Source organism: Berghia stephanieae, chromosome 3, assembly GCF_034508935.2.
Source record: "Berghia stephanieae isolate SIO BIC M18660-M18661 chromosome 3, UCSD_Bste_1.3, whole genome shotgun sequence".
NCBI lineage: Eukaryota > Metazoa > Mollusca > Gastropoda > Nudibranchia > Aeolidiidae > Berghia > Berghia stephanieae.
The window spans coordinates 94,182,415-94,206,421 of NC_088362.1; the positions used below are offsets into that span (position 1 = coordinate 94,182,415).

The following is a 24,007-nucleotide window of genomic DNA, read 5'->3' on the forward strand; positions in this document are numbered from 1 at the left end:
ATATTTGCGTCATGGTCGCCTGTTAACTTTAAACTCTGTTCGTTAGGGTGGTCTGATTTTACAGCATCCAATGATTTCACTCCTTTACGTATTTACCTTTCATGTTAATGTATTTCTTTTCATTCTTAAAATCCAACCGTGGTGTAGTGGTTTAGCACTCCACTTAGTAGTCAGTAAGTAAAAAATTACCCCAACAGGAAATTTAGTATAATTCAAAAAAAAAAAAAAAAGAAAAAAAAAAAGAAGATAAAACACGCAAGCCACCAGGATATGATAGTAAATTGTCTATCAAAAGTGAGTAGTTTTCTTAGTGGGGGTGGGAGTCAACAGACTTTGGCATTTTTTTTAATGTTTTGGCATTTTTTGAGTCTTCCCCTGGCATTTTGTTGAAAAATAATCTGGCAACCCTGACACGAAATACGAAGCGAAAGTGAAAGAAAAGTGAAATTTCAAAACACGACTCATTGATCATTACCCTCAATTGGTTATAAAATGAGTTTGTGATTTAAAAGGGGCGACAAAAAATAGTATAAATTCTTTCCAATTTACAGTAAGTGTGGTGTAGGAATATATTTCTTTCTTTTAAGAATTTGGATTGAAAGGTAAATTCTAGATAAGAGTTGTTATCTAGAGTCAGAGACTCAGGCTACTCTACGACTACGACGTTCTATTGACTATTGAAAAAAAAATTCTATTATTTGAATTTGAGGTCAGAACTGAACTGAATACGGTTTCAGTTCTGTTCTCGATTTTTTTTTTAGTTAGTAATAGGCACTTTGATAACATTTTCAGACTCAAAAAATCAAAATATCTTAACGCTGTGATTATCCCCAGACACCTGTCTGCGGGATAATGGAAATTCGTTAACAACCACCACATCACCATCCCTACTACCACTACATCAGCCACCACCACATCACCATCCCTACCAACACTACGACAACCGTCACAACAACATTACCATCCCTACCACCACCACTACTACTATAACTATAACCACCACATCACCATCCCCTATCATCACTACTACTACAGACTACAACCACCACATCACCATCCCTACCCGACCACCACTACTACAACCACAACCACATCACTATCCCTACTACCACTACTACAACAACCTCCACAACATCACTATCCCTAGCACCACTACTATTACAACAACCACCACCACATCACCATCCATACCACCACTACTACAACCACCACATCACCATCCCTACCACCACTTCTAGAACAACCACCACCTCAGCATCACTATACCTACTACAACTAATACAACAACCACCACATCACCATCCCTACCACCCCTGCTACTACAACCATCACATCACCATCTTTACCACCACTGCTACTACAACAACCAGCACCATATCACCTACCTTACCACCACTGCTACAACCACCATTTTGGTCATTTTGTGTGTGAAGCGAGTGCTCTATTGGGACCCAGTAACCTAAGTGTAGTGGAAATTATTTTGCATAAGTTTGAGAGTATTACCATTGCAACAATGAGTCCTTCAGTGATAATAATCCTCTGCAGAATTTTGGGATTTTTGTAGGACTTTTCTTCTGATTTTGCCGTGACCAAGATTTTTTGTGATTGAAGCTCAGGCTGCTAAATGATAGTTATGTCATATTTGAAAACTTGTGCTCAGTTGCATGAAATTTCTTGTCACTCCCAATGGTAATTTCAAGCCTGTAACTGAATGCATACCATTATGTATACATCTGAAAACTTAGGCCCATGCAGACAGAGTTTATTCCAGTTTCTGTAACATGAAACGGACAACAGCAATTGCTTGCTAACCTCTGGATAGGATGCTAGTCTATCACAAAGCACTTTCTACCAGAACTTAGAAACCCAACTACCTATCACTGCTGGGGGTACAGGGGGGTCAGAAAAAATCTCGACTGCACCTGGGATCAGTCTCGGTACCTTTGCATGAGAAGCGATTGCTCTACCAACTGAGCTATCGGGACTCCCCGTCAAACTCAGAGGAAAAAGTTGATTTTACTGTAACATTTAACACAGACTTAGCAAAAATATCTGAATCTGCTTATAAGCACAATCCGGCTATAAGCAGGCTCTGCTTGATAACAGAGGATTGTGCAGCTACTTAATTTCAGAAAACCACTGTAGTTAAATCATCATAACTTTGGAACCTTTATCCTACATCCAAAAAAGGGTATCAGTATCTTTATTGGAATTGCTGTTTGTGATAAATACTTTTGCAAGTTACAGCTGATTAAAGTTTGGCCAGTAATTAATGACGCTCAGTATAGTATCCACTCATGTTAGTAAGAAGTTTTCCTTTCATTTTCTTTCTCCATTTCCTTTTCTTGTCTCAATCTCATGTTGCAGTAACATCTGATTGCTACACTGCCTGTTTTTATACCAGCAGCCAATTGCTGAAACCTTTCATCCTAACTTTGAACAATTAATTAAAAATCTACTACGAAGTTTCCTTGCCCTAGCAATGTGACATCTTTTAATGACTATATTATAAAGGGCCGCTAATTTCTCTCGCTCCTTCATTTCTTTCTTTTTCTTCCTCAGAAACATCAGTCATGGAAGTTACATCGGATACCACTGTTCGTAAAGGTAGAAGAGGTCTTGCAAGAAAAAAGGCATCTCCAACTCAAGATATTTCTTTGACTATTACAACAACAGCAACTGTACATGATACATCAGTCTATACTTCTTGTGTCTCCCGTGGATACCACAGCTTGCTGGGAGACATGAGCTCTATTCAAGATCATAACAATATGAGTGGTGATTCAATGAGTGGTATCATTGGAACCACTGGTAAGTCTGTTATTATCTCTAAATTTTACACTTTCTCTTATGTGTATTTATATTTTTTAATGCCATGTTGATAATTATATTATATATATCAATGCTGATGGTTTTCCTCTGATCTGCGGAAATCCGCGATTTTTGAGTCAGAGGAGGAATTTCCTCTTTTTTCAAAAGTAATATTTCCCTCAATCAAATGTACTGGCAGTGAGAGATTTGATGTGTGGTGGAACAAATAGTTGCAGTTTCCCACTCTCTAGAAGTTAGCTAGAGTATCAATGATAGTTTATCATCTCAATTGCTCTAAAAATGTGTGTGTGTGCGTGGGGGGAGGGGGGGGGGGGTGAATGCTGTAAAAATAATGGGGCTTAAAGTAAAGGCAATATTCAAAATTTTCCTCCCTTTTCAGTTTTTGGCACCATCAGCATTGATATATAACATCTCTTCCTGGAATAATAAATAAAATGCCCATTGATTAAGGAATTTTTAAATTAAAGTTATTGTGTTACTCTAACATTCCGTTTGTCTTTCAACACACTCGGTAAATAATGATTCTTTATTTTGTTTTCCTTTTTTTTCCCCTGTTTTTCTGTGAATGCAAAGAGTTGCTGGCTAATTGATTCATAGTTTCTTTGTTTTGTAACAAAGTCAAAGGATGTTGAGCATGGTTGGTGACAATGATTGCATAAACCTTAGCTCTTTACACATAAAACTAGTTAGCTTGAAAAGATTCCTCGCTCTAGGGTTAGGCAGATTTTGTAAAATTACAAGTTTTAAAAGAATACTCTGCAAACAAGTTGCCCTTTATCATGAAATGGAATTTTGTTTCCTTATGTCCAGCTGGAGGAATAAGTTAAGCACTAGGAAATATTTGTATTGAGCATAGTGAAAAAATGGAAATGTGCTTGATGATGTTAATTTAATTTTATTTATGATTATTAGGAAAATTAGGACGATGTTTTAACATTATTAGTTGAATTTTACTTCAAGTGACAGAAACGCCCTGTTTCTTGTTGGAATTGATGTACATTACTTCCCAGCCATTTTTTCCCACTCTTTGAGAAATTGCAATTCAGGTATGGCATCTAAAACTATTAGGCATCCTCATTATACAATGAGGATAGCCCTCTGCCTTGATTCAATACTATAGAAACTTTTTTCTTCAAAGTATTACATTAAGTACCAGATTTTCAATGCAAATTTCGCTTAAATGGCCACTCTTAAAACAATGTTAATAATTAATTAAATGATGAGGCCAAAATGAAAGAAACAAAATTAAAACAAAAAACCCAGCAACTTCTAAACCACAAGGAAAAATATGCTTCAATGAGATCGTACATGTTTCTGCAATGGCTGAAGTAGGGTAAGATTAACCTAAGTAAAAATATAGAGATCTGGCTTGTGTGTTGGTTGCAGTATGGGAAAGTTGTTCTCCACTTATTATGTGATGTTTATGTTATGTTATGTTGTAGTTGTGATTTTGGATCGATACCTTTTTAAAAAACTCCAATTGTCATGGTAATTGATCTATCAATTATTTTTTTAGATGGATATTTTCCTAAGCGAATGTATCATATGGCCTCAATTAGTTTATTGCCTTTTCTCCTTTTTTTTCATTGTCTTTTTTGGATGTACGTTATTGTGAGCTAGGATTGGTTTGTCATTGTACTCTCTCTTTTTTTTTCCTTCTCAATCTTTCTCTTTTTTTTTTGTCTGGATCGTTGACAGCCCTGGATTGTTTATAAAGTTCCCTGCCCAAAGTATCACTGCCAAGGTCAAAGTCAACAATCAACAACCATTGTCACATATTATTAACTTGAATACATAGCTTATTTACAATGCTAGTTATGGTGCTGACTTGGTCAATTCAGTTGTATACTTGAGTTATTACTCTGGCATAGGCATAAAAATCAATGAATGTTAAAGATGCTCAGTGACTGAATGGTTTACCATGATGACAAATAGTCTGTTCCCAGTATTGTGCCCTTGGGCAAGACACTATGCACTCGACTAATTGTATATGTGATTTAAGGCAGTGATGGACATTGTAACAATGACAGTACACACACACACACACACACACACAAAAAGATTACATTGAACTGTGTGAAATTAATGAAGCAGTGTAAAGCTCTTTAAGCATAGTGAACCATGGAACATCACTAAAATAGTTTTTATATTCGCAATGGCACGATAAGATCCCATCGCCGAGGCATCCCAAGAAGGAATATAAATAATCCAACACTGATGCTATCAATCTATTTTAAAATGAAAATATTGTGGTAGGACAATACATACCTTCACAGGTGATATATGGACATCACCCTTGTCTATACATGATTCGCATGGTACATCGATATGATGTTTTCTCCTTTCTGCCTATCCTGCTTCTTGGTTTTTGATTATTTTGACAGGATATTTTTTTTGAAATCTCTGCCTGTTGTTTGGTATTTAATTAGCTTATATATCTTAGGTATGATTGATTTCATTTTCTATTTTGTTAGATGCTGTTTTTGTTTCAGCGTCTCTCATTACCTCAATTGTGTTGGAAGAGACTAAAGCAACAACAAAAAATCCTCAACAGCAAACTTTGGCTTAGTTTTGCGTGAAAAGAATTGAACCTATTGTCTTCAAGGTCTTGTCAAATGGTAACCAAGGAGTATCTTTTGTGTCATATAATAAAAGACCAATTGAACAAGATGGCTATCTACTGAATAAACTAGAAAGCAAACATTTTATGGCCAGCTCAATAGAATGTCCCTCTTTTTTAAGTCCTCTTATCTCCACAATGAGAATCCGATTCGAGTATCGTATCTTTATTTCCAATTGAAAGTTTACTGTATGCTTATCCAGACAATCATATCTGTAGGCTAAATGACAAGCCTGTACATTGAGTTGGTAAATAATACACCTGTACAAAATGTTATATCAAATACAGGCGTTTATTAGAGTCAAACAACATTGACTGAGTTCAGATGATCATACTAATACTCAATTGGAATTAGACATGCCATTGGTGTGATTGGGAATCCTGCTAGAAAGTTGGTAGAGAACTGGTTTCACACCTAAAGGAAATGGGATCGATCCTGGATTGTTTTCCCTGACCCCCTTGTCCACCAAGAGTATTTGGTTATCTGGGCCTGTTAGATCTGGAGGAAAGTACGTTTGTGATAGACTAATGTCATGTCCAAAGGGTAGCAATCAGTTGCTATTGTTTGTTTAACACAATAGAAACTGGAATATACTCTGTCTCCATGGGCCTTGTAGCTCTAAAGGACTATCTACATAGGTGTGATTCAAAGAGTTGAAACTCTATAGAGAATGAGAAAGATATGGGAGGGAGAGAAAAGTAGTGAGGAACAGAGGAAGAAAGAGAGAAAGAGGGAGGGGGGCACACACACACACAGAGGGAGAGAGAGAGTGGTGGGATCAAAACCATGCAAATAATTTTAGTTGGGACCAGGATCAGCTTCATTTAAAATGGACATAAAATGTAACTCTTAGCTAAGATGGACACTTGTGAGATCCCATGGTGGCCGCCTTATACTATATATTTAAATCATAGCACGTAAACCAAGGTAAAAATTTGAGTCTGTAAACTTTAAGTGCATCTTAAGTCAATTTTTTTTTCGTTGAAAAGGCAGACAATTGAGATTTGTATCAAATCAAAGAGGAACTCATGCTTGCAAAAACAAAACAAAACAAAAAAATCAAAACAAATCTGAAATAAATCAGAATGATAAAGTGCCAAAAATATTATTTCAAAGTACAGTTGCAGCAATGGGAATCAAGTTGTTTTTTTTTTCTCAACATATCATTTGAAGGAGTACTTAACTTCTCTTGAAGTGAGTATAGTTCAAGAAAATACTTTTTATGTTTTTATTTTTTAAATTTTCTGCTCCATTATTTACCTTTATTTCATTTCTTTACAGACACAACTTATGCCCCTGATCACTCAGATGAGGCAGCTGAATCCACTGGGGATAAACATCAAAATAAAGAAATATGGTTCGTAGCTCTCTTAACTCTGGGTTTCAATATGAAACGATTTTGAGTCTTGGTAGTCAATTTCAAAAAGCTTCAAATCACGTTTACCTTTGGATTACATATTGTTTTTGTTTTTTTGTTGTTTTTTTTTTCCATTGGTTCAAAGGAATGAAAATTTAAGACTAAGATCTTGGTATTAAATCTGTTAAACATATCATGGACTTTGCTAGTAGTGGAGGATTACAATGGGATGGGGTTCCCGATCTCTCATAGTGGGCAGGGAGGTACTTGCTGTGTCTTCTATACCCCTTTATCTGTTTTTCAATTGCTTTATGTCTTTGTCTTGGAATGAGATTACTTAGTTTTATCCTGACCCTGGCCGGAGTCCTTGGCTGGGAGGGAAACAATTTGATGTATAGCTAAAGTTTTGGGAGATAATATTTTTTCCTTGTATATCATTTCTCTGTTATGTACTGTTATTTTTTTTATCTTTAACATATGATTTGTAAACATTTGAGCGTATTATTCTTAGTGGGATCTTGTGCTGGTGTCCGGTGAGACTTTTAGCTGATCTCAAACTAGGTAGGCTGATAGTGTGTTCTTGGAATCTACATTTGTTCTCTTTTTGAACCATTCCCCTCTGTCTTACTTTTTCCTCAAGTCCTTTTAATTGTCTATATAGAATGTTAGGTAAACAATAAGGCAACCGGCAAATTTTCTATATCTTGTCTTACAATAGCTTTTGTTTTGTAACTAAATTGCTCTTGTGATGTATAAAGATCACGTCATGGTAAAAAATAATGTTGATTGTTCTATATTGGTTCATACAAGAAATATAGTTTGTTTCCTCCAATGGTGCATTTTTGGCTGGTTCCCTTAATGGGGCATCAGCATATATATGCCGAATTTTTCGTAATTTTACGAATTTTAGACACATTTCATGGCCAAATACTAAATTTTATGGAAAATTACGAATGTTAAATTCTTAGTAATACTTAATAATAATAATAATAATAATAATAATAATAATAATAATAATAATGATAAGAAGAAGAAGAACAACTACTACTACTACTATTACTATACTACTACTACTACTACTATTACTACTACTACTACTACTACTACTACTACTACTACTACTACTACTACTACTACTACTACTACTACTGTTATAATAATAATAATAATACTAATAATAATAATAATAATAATAATAATAATAATAATAATAATAATAATAATAATAATAATAATAATAATAATAATGATAAGAAAATAACAAGTACTACTACTACTACTACTACTACTACTACTACTACTACTACTACTACTACTACTACTATTACTACTACTACTACTACTACTACTACTACTACTACTACTGTTATTACTACTACTATAATAATGATAATAATAAAGATATTGTGGTTGTTCATACACAATTTCAAAAATTACAAATTTCCTTGTCAAACTACTAAAAATTGACATAAAAATTACTAAATTTGAAGTTTTCAATTTGGCATGTCTGTTTATATATATGCGCACCATAGAACAAATAATTTCAAGCCACAACAAAAAAATATTAATACACCACTGATAAGAGCAAAACCCACCCACCAGGAAATGCAACTGCAGCAATAAGGAACATTGCTCGCTAAACAAACATTGTTTAGAATCAAGTTTAATTTACCAAGCCACAGTCACCGAAACTAAAACGAGCAAGAAAAATATGTAGGACTAACGGAAAATAATTTCAAAACAAGATAAAACCTCCACACCTCAACATTTAGAAACACTAACAAAAAAACATCCACAAAACTCAGCGAACCTATTTGGAAATTAAAAGACAACAAACTAGACATTTCATAGAAAATTTTATCTAAAGCAACAGGATACACACCAACATCAAAACAATGTAGCTTATGCCTGGAAGAGAAATATACTATAATCAAACACCCTCATGAAGCCACACTCAACACGAAAAATGAGATGTACAATACTTTCCACATCGCTGGAAGTACTTATTAATCAACTTCAAACCTACGGAACCACTTCAACAGGCAACACACAACACACAACAAACCAAACTCACGTAACACACAGTCCTGACGATGGCTGAAAAGGCCTGAAACATCGATGTAGACTCCAACATTGTGGTAAATATTAATATAATAATTCGCTCCATTGTGCTACATGTCGAGCACTATTCGTACCATATTTGTATCCAACACGATTCAATATATATATATATATATATATATATATATGAATAAAGTCACTCGCATATTTTTTGCTTAGACAATTGCGGCAAAAAGTACAGGAGTGACTTTATTTATTTCTATATGCTCTAACCAACATTATCAAACAATATTGTACCTACAAGTATCCACCAACATTCATATATATATATGGCAACTGAAACGAGGCCCAAGGGTTTCCATGCGATCTTCATTGCTAAACAATTACAATATTGAGGTTTTGATATTTGTGTCCATTATTAATCTTTAATTCATTTGACAATTTACACTCCAGCACGGTTTCCTCGAACTCCTCAGGACGTTCAAAACGTTCGAGGAAACTGTGCATTGCCATGATGTTTGATTGGGGGGGGGGGGGGGGGGGGGGGGGGGGGGGGGGTTAGTGTGGCTCAGCGATGGGGCCTTTGCTTCGTATTTGAAAGTTTGAATATCCACTGTCTTATGTGACCATCAGCAAGCCACCTCTTGCATATCAGATGCTTATATAATGGGAGATAGATAGTTTTTAATTTGAAACAATCACCAAGAGAGATGATTCATTGGAGGAAGGGATAAACCTCACACATATAAAAAAGAAATAAATGAAATCAAAACATCACACAAACATTCACAGACTCCCAATTATTTGACTCACAGAGGGTGGGATGGGGAAAATTATGAAAGACGATACAAATACATGCATTGATGTAGAATTGAGTCTTGAACAGTGAAAACAATACCAAATATTGCCCAGCTTTAGTGTGAAGTACGAATAGTGAACATCGCTTTATTTGTTCTTATGTACGGCAATGACGGCTGATGATATTCGTCCTTATGGACGAATAGATCTACCCTTCATATTCCTTTTTAGACTCTGTAATTCTCTGGTATTGTGTCTGAAATTATTGCAATGTATATTCATGACAAATCAGCTTTGTCTTGTTTCCTCATAGAGATGTGAATAGAATGTGTATTTTGTACACAAGAGAATTGATAGAAATGGAGCATTTTGATTCTTTCTGTGTACTATGTTTACTGGTTTAATTTCTCTATCATCAGTTTTTAAAACTTGATGGAAAATTGTGTGTGTTGATACTTATAAACAATGTCAGTTTCAGTGAATGTGCACCCACTTTATTTTCACTCCCTGATTTAGCTCAAAGCTGGAGTGCTTAAAAACAGAGATCATTGTTTTACTTTTGAGACTACTTAGCTCAAAATTTTTACCGGATGATTGCAGGCTTTTCCCATCTTGTCTCTCAATTTATAAGAATGTCAGACTGAAGCCTGTCCAGTTAAATAGATAAAAAAAAGAATAGTATATTGAGAGAGATCATAATAATTACTGAGTGTTTGCACCGTCAACGTTTTTTCCCCTCTGATGAATTGCAGTGAATACATGGAAGAGGAAGAGTACAACAATTTACCATCAAGCTCGGGTCCCGATTCATTGAGATCACCAACTCCACCACCATCAACATCAACAATCATACAACCAAAAAGACGGCGAATGAATAAGAAATTGTCATCGGCTCTAAGGTAAGTGTGATAGAAGACCAAGCCATATTCAGATTTAGTTTTTAGAAGTATGTACATTATAGTTGAAAATGATCTCACCGACCAGGCGGAGTTGTCATACCAGCAAGGTCGCGGATTCGAGCTGCCGCAAAGTTTTTATTCTCTGTTGTCTTCTGGCACTTTCCAGCTCACTTCATTTCTTGAAACCCTGTTCCTAATCTGATATCATGTTTTGATTTGTATAGATTAGCATACTTTATAATTTGAATGTGTTCATTAGAAAAATGTGTCTAGTATTCATTTTCAGAGTTTTTTCTAGAAAAAAAACAAAACAAACCCAAACAAATTGAGTCGCTCACCTTATCTAAGGGAAGTGATGAAAAACAATTGATTTATTATCAATACATTATAATGAAATGCATTTTACAGGCTATTATGACATAATGGATCGTGATTTTTGCGCTGAGATTGGTATATTCTTCTATATCACTGGGGTTAGAAGAAAATGTAATCCTTTTTTTGTGACCCCTGTATTATGCAAAATCATATTTTAAAAAGCTCATCTTTCCCTTTTTTAATAACATTTTCTTATTACTTCTTATTTCAGAACACTTAACATGGCAAAAGGCAATTTAGAATCAACCCCATCTACTCCTTTCACAAAGGCCAAAAGAAAAAGAGGGAGGAGGACGTGCTACACAGATATAGATACTTCTGCTATTCTACTCGAAGACCCTTCACCTTTAAAAAAGACTGAAATGCTTGTGAAAGTTCGATACTTGTCAAATATGCATCGTTTGCAATTACGAATCGTAGGTTTCTGAAAAGTCATTTTTGGAATACAGTTGCATGAATATTTTTTAATTGCTTTGAATGATTTTTTAAAAAAATAATGGATGCAATTTCTTCTCCCATCAGTACTGTTATTTGTTGTTTACAAAATTTTAAAGATTTGTATTAAGTAGAACCAATTCATCACATAAAGAATCTGTCAAGCTCAAAGTCTTTTTCAGCTATACAACAATAGAAGCAAAACGATATTTAACTTTAGCAGTATGATTAAGTGGAAAGAAAATAACTAAGGGGCACAGAGGCATCTTGCATCTGTTGAAAGTACTTGGAATGAATATGTACTGCAATTAGGGAAGAACTTTATGTAAGTGTTTGAGGTTATTAGAACCAAATCTTTAACAGCATTGATTTTGACAAAGAAACATATTTCTTTTCTATAATTTACCTATCTTAAAGTTCTAAATTGAAACCTTAAGATATTGCTTTAAGTATCATTACCGTTCATCACATTATTCTTTACGTTTAAATCAAAATTAATTCTTTGTTACAGACTGACCCATTTCATAACTTGTTAGCCCACCTGAGCAGAGAGACAGGACAAGAGGAACAATATCTTAGTCTTTACCTAAATGACCAGGTCTTGCCTCTCTCCAAAACCCCCAGGGAAGTTGGTCTCACTGTTGCTGACATTATAGGTTTGTTTGATTTATTTAAGGATGTTATTGATAAATGCAGTTAGGTTGGGAGCATGACGTAAAGGCCATGACATACACATTTTGAGTGGGGATGGTTAACCCTCACCCCTGATTCTCCATGTCTGGGTGATTGGTAACCCATAGTGAACAAGGCTGAGAATCTTCTGTCAAAAGCGGATTTCCGCCTAAATGGTGGTTTATGTCCGCCCATCCCCATCACAATTACTCCTTTTTCATTTTTTTTTTTTTTTTAATGAATGAAAAACACTCACCACAACCTCTAATCAACATCCCTACCACCAGTATTATTATAACCACCACCACTATTATAACCACCACCACATCATTAATTCTACTACCACCACAACTACAACCATCACCACATCATTCTCCCTACCACCTCCACTACAACAACCACCATCATTCCTCTCACCATTACTGCTACAACTTCCAAGAGTACATCACCAACTCTACCACCACCACCACTACTTCTACAACCACCACCACATCATCATCCCTACCACCACCACGACAAAAACCACAACATCATCATCCCTACCACCACAACTAATACAACCACCATCACATCAACATCCCTACAACTACATCAACATCCGCATAGCCTCTACTACTACAACCAACACCACATCATCAACCCAACCGATACTGCTACAATTATCACCTCATCATCATCATCCTCACCACAACAACCACCTCATCATCATCTCTACCACCACTAATACTATTACTACTACTTACTAATACAACCAACACTGCATTATCATCCCAACCAATGCTACTACTACAACAACCACCACCACCACCTCATCATCCCTAACACTGCTACTACAACCACCACCACATCATCATCACTCAAACGACAACCACCAGCACATCATCATCCCTACTACAAATACAACTACCACTACATCATCATGTCTACCACCACTACTACAGCATCGTCTCTACCACCACCACCACCACTACTCAACTACCACCACACCATCGTCCTTATCAACACTACAACTACAACCACCACCATATCATCATCCCTACTAATACTACTACTACTACGACTACTACTACTACTACTACTACTACTACTACTACTACTACTACTACTACTACTACTACTACTACTACTATACTACTACTACCTACTACTACTGACTACTACTACTACTACTACTACTACTACTACTACTACTACTACTACTACTACTACTACTACTACTACTACTACTACTAGTTCTACTACTTACTACTACTAATATTACAACTACTACTACTATTACAACTACTACTACTACTCCCAAAGAATATAATATTTGCTACTACTGCTAATTATTAATACTTCTACTATTTACTTCTACAACTACATTTCTACTACTACTACTACTACTACTACTACTACTACTACTACTACTACTACTACTACTACTACTACTACTACTACTACTACTGCTACTACTGCTGCTGCTACTACTACTACTACTACTACTACTACTACTACTACTACTACTACTTCTTCTACTACTACCACTGCCATCACATCATCACCTCTACCACCATAACTACCACTACCACCACATCATTATCATCATCCCTACCACTACAACTACAACCACCACCACCACATCATCATCCCTACCTTCACTACTACAACCACTATCACATCGTCATCCCTATCACAACTACAACAACCACCACACCATCTCTACCTCAACTACTACAACCACTACCACTACTACGACAACCTCTACCACATCATCATCCCTACCACCACTTCTACTACAACCACATCGTCATCCCTACCACCACCACTACATCATAATCCCTACATAAACTACTAAAACCACCACTACTACTACTGCTACTACAACCACTACATCATCATCATCCCTACCACCACTACTACTACAACAACCATCACATCATCATCCCTACCACTACTACTACAACCATTATCACAGCGTCATCCCTATCACAACTACTACAACCACCACACCATCATCCCTACCACAACTACTACAACCACACCACTACTACTACAACCACTACCACATCATCATCCCTACCACCACTTCTACTACAACCACATCATCATCCCTACCACCACCACTACATCATCATCCCTACATAAACTACTCAAGCCACCACTACTACTACTACTACTACAACCACTACATCATCATCATCCCTCCCACCACTACTACTACAACAACCATCACATCATCATCCCTACCACTACTACTGCAACCACTCTAAAAGAGAGAGAGAGAGAGAGAGAGAGAGAGAGAGAGAGAATGATAGAAGCGTTGATTGTACGGGGGGGGGGGGGGGGGGGTGGTAGGTAGGTCATAGAAGAGGATATTATGATTGGGAGATAATAAAAGATTGGGGAAGGGACAAATGATGGAGATGAATATGATGATAATGAATGGTGTTAATAATGATATGTGATGACGATGATAATAATGAAGATTGCATGTTAATGAAAATCTTACATTAACTGCTGTGCTAAAGTATACCTACTAACAAGTATCGTGGCAGTGCTTTGGTTGGTTAGATTGATGATAGTTGATTATAGCTTGGCTACTCTGATTGCAATGATGCTGAAATATTTGTCACTTTCATATTCAAATCTCTTTTTATTTTTATTTGATGCTTCCTTTTTGTCTTAAACAGCCATAGTACATTATGCCATCCTGATTTCAAAACTCTATGATTTTATTTTTATAGGTAAATGAAACCCTGTGATGCACACAGTGGCCATGGTAAATCCATGAAAATGTATTATAAATAGTCCACTTTATGGGTATGTTTTATTTATTTATCTACATTTATATTTGTTTATCATTTCAATTTGGAAAAGAAAGCTCTTGTACGCGGGTGGTTGGATGGGAGCATCACCCTTGAATCATATACCTATGATGTTCGCATGGGTGTACGATCCGATAGTGATGTTGTTTCTTCTTCTCTTTACTAGCCTATCCTGCTTCTTTGGTTTGTGATTGTATTTTTGACAGGGGATATTTTTTTTCTGTAAATCTTCTGCCTGTTTGTTCTTGGTTATTTATAATTTAGCTTATGATATCTTTAGGTTATGATTTTGATTTACATTTGTACTATTTTTGTTAGATTGCTTGTTTTTTTGTTTCAGCGGTCTCTCATATAACCTCAATTGTGTTGGAAGAGACCTAAAGCAACAAACAAACAAAACAAAAAAGCTCTTGTACTATTCCCTAAATACTTTTTAATTGATCATTTTTAACCCTCCCCCAATCCCCAAAATGAGCATCACTTATGGAGCTGGCATTGCTCATAAACAATGTACGTTAATGACGCCTTGACATTAACTTCATCTGCATTGATTATGCAAGCCCTGCTCCTTTCTTCTTTATAATTGAATAAAATGAGAAAAGTTTGACATCATCACTATTCTTTGCTGATCGCGTTACTCTTTGAAGAAGTGTTGTTATTGATGGCAGTTGAAGTACCTCTCTCAATTGAGAATACCGTTGTCTTGAAACCGCATACCATGAAAATGCTTGGCCATAAATCATCCATGGCATATATCCATTTGTTTTTTTGAAGGTTCATCAGATAAATTTGTCTCTCAATAAATTTGAATTTGTCATCTATAGATGAGCAGAAAAAATCAACTAGCTCCTGGAATTTTGACCTGCATTTAATTTCTTTACAAATAGCAGGATGCTTTACTTTCTTGACTCCTACATATGCTTCATAAATAATTCCCGTTATGTTTCCGTGTTTATATAAACCCAAGGAAGTAAAATAAATGGGAAAACCATAAATAGGCCAATCTCTTGATTCACTGATGAAAGAAACGTTACTGTCTTTTCCCCAAATTAAAGTACCTGAGTGATTTTCAAATTTTTTCTGGAAATCATCAGGAAATGTAGAGGATTTTATTATGTCCTTCGTATGAAAGTCTTTTAATTTTTGATCTGCATCAGGTATCCCAGATGCGGATGTTGATTTTCACGTTATTCTAGCATAGACCGATTTGCATACTGCATACTGTATTTCTTTCCCACGATGATGGAATTCCAAGTATAAGCAGTGATTTAAAAAAGAAAAAAAGAAAATCTGACAAAGAAATAATCCAAAAAACACAGGTAAACTAAATTTCAGAATGTCAACAAAAAATAAGCACACTCTCACTCAATTATAACATTTAAAATTCCACCAAATTGAATAAAGCGAGAGAAAAAAAGAGGCTGTGACCAAAGCTGGTTGAAACAAAGAATGACAAATTTGATTGTTGACTACACATGACCCAATTACGTATCAATTTCCCCGCTCTGTGTATCTACTACAATGGCCCTAACCATGACCGCTCAAGAGGCAGGTGCCATGGCCTTTACTATAGTTACATCATGGTTGGGAGCCTTTTAATTTTTTCTACATAAAAATTTTTTTCTCTCGATTTAGATTAGTATTTCAAAGACCTAACTTTGTAGCTTGTTGGGAAATATGTTTTTGAATCACTTAAAAAAGAAAATCGTCAATTCTCTTTCATGGGAATAAAGTTTGGAAATAATCCTATCTCTTTTTGTATTTATTTATTTTATATAATTTGATTGGAAGTTATTAATGGAGTGAATTTTTATGTTATTATGCTTACCTACATTTTATTTATTACCTGTAGAATCGTAGATTTTTATGTTTTGCAAATATTCTCCCTATGAAATGCTTGTCTCCTGTTTCATTTCAGAATGCTTCTGTATGAAAGATGCGAAAGTAAATGAGTTTGGGAAAGAGTCCATCTCTCTGCTTATTCAGTGTTCAAACAGCAAAAGAAAGACTGAAATGAATGTTACAATGGTATGTACTTGAAGCAAAAACTGGAAAGAAAAAATGCACAACCGCTATTGGATATGTGTCTGTATTTTATTTCATTAATGTAGTTGAGAAAGATTTTCTTGTTTTGTTAAATGAAAAGGATTTTAAGTGTATAGACTCATGTCTCTGTCCACTTACAATCCTTTACTTATTCATAAGCCCTTCAATAAATATTGTACAAAATCGTTCCTGTAACTTCCTGATAGTATATGTTGTATAAATATTATTTTTATTGTATTTTTATTTTGATTCATGGTTTCTATAATGGTTCAGGTATGATCTACATATCTAGTCTGCTAGAGTGGCCCGATTTTGGCTAAAAATCCACTAGGCCTTGGTGTTGTCATATAAATTTGAACTTTAACTCTTAATATAAACATTTGGTGCATTTTATTCTAAAATCTACTATTAGCTTTTTAGGATTATTTAAGTTATTTTTCATTCTCAACTGATAAGCCCCCCATACTCGTGTGAAAGAGTTTATGAATTCAGTTTTTTATCAAGAATGAAAAAAAATAATTTGAATAATTCTTTATATTGAAACGGATCCATTTTGTGTATCAACGGCCAACGGTCATCAATGTGACATTTCTGATCCAATATTAGTCTTTTGATTATGAGCACATATCTTTACAATCTTAGCTAGTAACCTTCTCTATCATAGATTTATTTATTTTCATTTTTATCATTTTCAGAGGCAACCGTTTAAAGATATTTTGGGAAAATATGCAGAGCAAGTTGGAATAAATGCTTCATCTTACAGCCTCTGTTTTGATGGAGAGGATGTTGGACAAAACGATACTCCCCTTTCCCTTGAAATGGAAGATGGCGATATTTTGGATTTGGTGCCCGCTTCAAAAGCTGGAGCCAGAAATAGAAGGGCATGGCAAAATTCTATCATTACAATTATATAGGGCTGTATAAACTGATTCATTGTTTCTACAAAAGTTTTCTTCAAAGTCTCTTTTTCCAAGCTTGTGGATGTGGGCCCTTATCTTCCTTCATGGACTGATGAGGTCTCTTGCTGTGTTTTGTCATCCACCATTCTTTGTTTTTTATTTCCACTTTACCTTCTTTGATTGTCTTGGAATGAGACCATTGTTACATTTGAGGATGGATATCGTCGGAACAGTGGTAAAATGTCAATATAAGTGTCATGTCAACATAACCGTCCTTTCGGTTAATGAAAGGGAAAAAATAGGAAAATGTGAGCTACAACAGGGAAGACAATCTAGATGAGTCTTTAAAGGGCTGGTTTTAAAATTTAGGATATTTCACTTAATTTAGCTTGAAAAAATAATTGTGATCAGTTATTGAAGGCTTGGAATAATATTGTAGGTCCTGTCCTCAGTGCCTGCAATGATGAATTAAGGAAGCACCTCTAGGATGGTGTTTTGCTTAGCAGCAGATAGTCTTGACAGCTACTATAGGGACATGGAAACTGGTTCTGATGGTACAGTATCCTCATCTGACTTTGCATCAGGCATTCTCCTTACATTGGTGAGGATTTATTTATTGGCCGATAATCGGACAATTATATTGACTGTATTGGTTCCATTCATGAGATATTGGATAATAATCTTTCATTTTCATTGGCTGTTGTATTTTACCTCATATCAAGAAATTTTTAGCCAATTATATATTGTATTCTTTTTAAAACCGATTATCGCTGAAATTGGTAGATAGTTATCTCTATATAAATGTCTTCTGAATTTCAATATATGGTTGGATGGGAGCATCACCCTTGAATCATATACCTATGATGTTCGCATGGGTGTACGATCCGATAGTGATGTCGTTTCTTCTTCTCTTTACTAGCCTATCCTGCTTCTTTGGTTTGTGATTGTATTTTTGACAGGGGATATTTTTTTTCCTGTAAATCCTCTGCCTGTTTGTTCTTGGTTATTTATAATTTAGCTTATGATATCTTTAGGTTATGATTTTGATTGACATTTGTACTATTTTTGTTAGATTGCTTGTTTTTTTGTTTCAGCGGTCTCTCATATAACCTCAATTGTGTTGGAAGAGACCTAAAGCAACAAACAAAAAAAAAAAAATTTCAATATTTTAGATCTTTATTTACTAATGTTTTATAGCAAAAAAGAGTGCTTTGATGTCATTCTGATATAATCTTTGTTGATATATCTGTTGTGCACACAGGCGTTTATTGCTTTCAGTTTAGTTCGCCAGGTAAATCTAGCCAGTCTAGTGATGATGAGTCATAGCTTTACACTAAGAGAGGGAGACAATTTTTTTCTCCATTTTGATCGATTTTTTCTGAATTTCAAACTAATGTAGTATTGCCGTTATTAAGTGTAGCACAAAAAAAATATACTACCAAACAGTTTATTAACAGAGTTTTCATTGATTATTTAATCATTATTATGATGGTGTTAAAAAGCAAGAGGGATAACCCATGAAATTGATACATAAATTTAAGTGAATTAAAATTTTTAAGAGAATATTTTAACATGTTCAACACTTAAGATTTTAAAACAAAAGTAATGGAAATGATGTTGAATATCTGTAGAATGTAGACATATAAATTTTATACCAGTAGATTGAGGCGTTTTTGAGATATCAGTTCACCTGTACGTAAAGGTAAGAATTTTGAGTAAGGTAAAATTGAAATCCAATCACAGCATTGTCTTAATAGAAATTTTTTAATAAACCAGAAACATAGTCAAATGTGATTCACTTATATCTATCCCAGAATCAACGAATTATAAGAATTCCAGTAAAAATTGTTATATAAGGACATTCATTTAAAGACAATCAAAACCACTAAGAAAATCTTAAAGAGTTCTTATAAGTTTCATAACCTTATTTTTGAGATATCCATGCCCATTACTTTTTTTCATGTACTTGATTTGCACCTCTTTTAATTTGTGTGCCATATAGACTGCATATAGCACATCACTGGTGAAAGATTAGGATCATATTCACCTCATAAAGTATTGTTTCTTGTTCAGAGTTTTCTCATTGAACCAAAGGTATCAATACCTGCATCGCATTTCTTTAAATTATGTATCAGTGAAACACATTTCTTGCAAATTGAAATATTTAAATATGTCAGAATTTCACATTTATATTTATAGTCAACTGTTGATAACGTCTAGAGTCTTTTAATCCTCTCAGCACGGCTCTGTACTCTTTCACAACAAATTCGACATATTTCATTTGTACTGGTGTGATGACCGTCTTCAGTGTGTCTCTCCATAACCTGAACAGAACTGAAATAAGTAAATTTAAGAAATATCTAAAATTTCCGCTTAAATTCAATGAAATCAAATTAAATAAATGTCTCTTATCATCACTATCTAGTTTTATTATTGGGTTTCTAAAATATCATGAAATATTCTCCTCTTTGTTGGTAACAAAAATAATTATTGAGATTCCTTTCCACACCCTCTATTCTTAAATCCCTGAATCTACATAATAAAGTTTATATCATATGAAAGATAATTTTATCTACTTTTCTCTGATCCCTCACACTTGATGGTAAAAAGTGTTGGCTTGATATTTTGAATTTTTAAATATTTCTTAAACTTATAATTTAAATATTTATTTCATAAAAAACTCTGATTATTCAAAAGAGCAAAACACAAACTTATCATTTAATGATGTAAATAAAAATAATTGCGTATTGTAGAGGAAAAATTGGCCTTTGTATCCATATATGTTTGAAAATTATGAAAAAGATGCTGCGTCCACAACGGGCTGAGAAAATTGAGTATTTTGATGAAATTTCTACTACTCTCTGCCTGAGAGAAATTCAAAACGATGAGATTTACCTGCAGACATAATTTGATGAGATTTACCTGCAGACATAATTTATTGCCAATGCACGCTGTCTTGACAGCTGTTATCACTGTGGCTGACGGTGGGTTGTTTACATTACTCGACGGTAGCCAGTGAGGGAAGAAGTAACTAAAGTGAAAGTTTGGGCCCTATTTAAACGGCTGTGTGCACTGTATATTTCTGAAGTTTCAATATTTCTGAAGTTTCAATGCAGCATTACTGTGTTCATCTTATGTAGTATTTACTTTTGGGCTTTGCATTTTTGTTTTGTCTTGGTGGGGTTCCTGACCTCCCATAGTGGGCAGAGGGGCACCTACTGTGTCTTCTATCCCCCTATATCGGTTTTCCAAATTGCTTTCTGTCTTTGTCTTGGAATGAGATTACTTAGTTTTGTCCTGACCTTGGCTGAGAGGGAAACAGTTAAATGGGTATTTATAGTTTTGGGAGATGGTATTTTTTTCCTTGTAAATCATCTCTCAGTTATGTATTGTTATTTTTTTATTTTTAACATATGATTTGTAACATTTGAGTGGGATCTTGTGCTGGTGTCTGGGGGAGACTTTTCGGTCATCTCAAACTAAGTACTTTGATAGTGTGCTCTTGGAATCTACATCTGTTTCCTATTTGAACCAATTCCCTTTTGTCTTAACTTTTCTTGGGTGCTTTAATTGTAAATCTTGAACTTTTTAGTTTCCCAAACAAATCGAAAGTTACTACAGGATAATGATATGTAGTAACTTCTATGAAAAACATTGAACAAATGATTCAGATAGAAGGCTGCATTACCGGCACCAAAGTAAGAATAACTACATTTTTTCTTTTAATTGTATCATGATATATTCCTTTCTAATAGTTAACTGAAGGTCCTCCTTGAAGTGCTTTGTTGCAAGCACAATATTATTCATATTCCAGTCGTCCAGTATATGGCATGTAACGCCAATGTCTCCCTGGCCTGCTCTTGATGACCATAATCAGTGGTGATCATAACGTCTGAGGCTGTACTTAACTCTGCGTGACTTTGGAAGAATGTTCCTGGCCATATTTTGCCTGGATGGTATGGTGTATCTATGAAAAGAAATGAAAATATTGATAGCCTCATAATTCATCATCATTACTTTTACGGCTACTACTACTACTACTCCTACTACTACTACTACTACTCCTACTACTACTACTACTACTACCACTACTACTACTACTACTACTACTACTACTACAACTACTACTACAACTACTACTACTACTACTACTACTACTACTACTACTACTACTACTACTACTACTACTACTACTACTGCTACTACTACTATTACTACTCTACTACTACTACTACTACTACTACTACTACTACTACTACTACTACTACTACTACTACTACTAATACACTACTACTACTACTACTACTACTACTACTACTACTACTACTACTACTACTACTACTACTACTACTACTATTACTACTGCTACTACTACTTCTACTACTAATATTGTTATTTTCACCTTACATCTATTGTCCGCATGATTTCCTGGAATCCATTGTCTTCAACAAATGATAATGGTTGCATATCAACTGCAATCATCTTCATCAACTTTGTTGTTATCTGTTTCTGTCTTCTGCAGTAGGATATTTGCTTAATGACAAATTCAACTCCGGGTGTTTTTCCTCAACCTCTCGTTCGTCCTTTGGGATGCACGGAGGTTAGGTATTTCCGCAAGTTGCTAGTATTCCTAGAAAATGTGATGGTGTTGCAGCATAACAAGCATTCAGCATTGTTGCCATCACCCCTTTCCTCAAAATGTGTTCAGACAGCACTCCTTTTTTCCCTCAAAGTTAAGGCATCTTCATTTATGATGAAGGAAAATTTGTAAGTTTGTAGTCGAAAAGGTTGCTCAGTAAAAGTCCAAAGAAAATGATAATGCAAGGATGTAAGAGTAAGAAAATAATAAAATGACGTTTGTTCATTAAATATTCTTTCATACAAAGAACACTTTATTTTATCTTTTTGAAGAATAAAGGACTGGCTTTTATTCATAACAAAACCAAAACAAGCCACACATGGAGTACCGATTAAGCGCCAAAAAGTATTGAGTACTCACTAATTACAACCTTAATGAGTAGTATCAATTAAGGTATCGAATAAGGCCCATCCCTCATATGAGAGAATTGGGGAGAGAGGGTGCGTTTGATGGACAGATGATAAATTTGAAAGTTGCTGCAGATATTTTTCTTCTTTGTTATGTAGGAACCTCAAGTTTGAGGAGCGAACTACATTTATTTCTGTTTCCAATTTATGCTGCCGATTATAAAGATCAAATGATGATATTAACCCTCTTATCATTCACAATTTCTTATCTTTTCTGAGTTACAATTTTTACATGTTTTCTGAATTGGTATTTTATATAAAATTCTAAAATAAAAATAACTTGGTTGGCAGAGTTATGACAAAAGCTGCTTCCATCTTTATTAGGTTGCCGAATGTAATGCCCCTACCCCTTTACTTTATATACCATATATAATTCATCTTCTTAGAGGAAAGCGTGCTACTATACAAGTGATAATAATCATAATAGTTATGTTGTGTAATTCCACAGTATGAACCAGCTGTTTTACAGAGCTATGAAACATGACGTTTCAATAGAAATAGGAAAATTGATTGGCTTATGTGAAATAGACTTTGTCAGTTCAGAACAAGAATCTGTGTATTTTTAGAGCCTTATACCACTGAGGTCTCCTGTTAATGAAAAACAAAAATTAATCCAGGGTACACTAACAATCGCTTGCCATCCTTTGGAATGTGCTGCTTTGCACTAGTATGTTGCATAGCACTTATCGTCAGATCAAATAAATGCAACCACCCAAATACGACTGGGTAGCATCAATGCTAATTATGTAGAAAGAACGATATATATATAATTTTCTTGTAAATCATGTATAAATAAACAAATACCTACATGTAATGTAAATAAATTTTCATTTTCCCATCCCAAGGCTTAAACAAGTGTTTTCAATTTATAAGAATAAAGCATCATCGTCTGACATGTATAATCATCGGCAATCCGTATAAATGTGCCTATCTATTTACTTAATACATCTAATGCACAGTCTTGGTGGGATCCTGACCTTTCATGGAGGTCACTTGCTGTGTCTTCTATCCCCCTATACTATAAATCTGTTGTCCGAGTTGCTTTCTGTCTTTGTCTTGGAATGAGATATCGTACTTGGTAGAACTAGGGGGGTGGTGCGAGTAGTTCCGAGGAGTGCCCGCTTAACCTGCCACGGGAGCAGTGTCGATTTGCTTTATG

General features: G+C 34.9%; 1 protein-coding gene across 2 annotated transcripts; it reads left to right on the forward strand.

The window, feature by feature from the left end:
* The first annotated feature begins 413 nt into the window (after positions 1-413).
* Positions 414-23,124, forward strand: LOC144968877 (NFATC2-interacting protein-like). Of its 2 annotated transcripts, none has more exons than XM_078907690.1 (8): positions 414-550; positions 2,563-2,811; positions 6,735-6,810; positions 10,422-10,568; positions 11,155-11,359; positions 11,890-12,034; positions 16,776-16,885; positions 17,599-23,124. In XM_078907690.1, the coding sequence occupies exons 2-8, from the start codon at positions 2,574-2,576 to the stop codon at positions 17,815-17,817; spliced, it is 1,140 nt and encodes a 379-aa protein (XP_078763816.1). In that variant the 5' UTR covers positions 414-550; positions 2,563-2,573; the 3' UTR covers positions 17,818-23,124. The 2 variants fall into 2 exon arrangements, with proteins under 2 accessions (XP_078763816.1, XP_078763817.1); XM_078907691.1 differs by having other exon boundaries at positions 495-602; positions 17,599-17,948.
* The last annotated feature ends 883 nt before the right edge of the window (positions 23,125-24,007 follow it).

What these genes read in the sequence shown, in the direction of transcription:
- LOC144968877 (XM_078907690.1), top strand. Translation starts at nt 2,574, where the DNA reads ATGGAAGTTACATCGGATACCACTGTTCGTAAAGGTAGAAGAGGTCTT. An exon ending in ATCGTTTGCAATTACGAATC is followed by an intron (nt 11,360 to 11,889) that starts GTAGGTTTCTGA and finishes TCTTTGTTACAG; the next exon opens with ACTGACCCATTTCATAACTT. An exon ending in CACTGTTGCTGACATTATAG is followed by an intron (nt 12,035 to 16,775) that starts GTTTGTTTGATT and finishes GTTTCATTTCAG; the next exon opens with AATGCTTCTGTATGAAAGAT.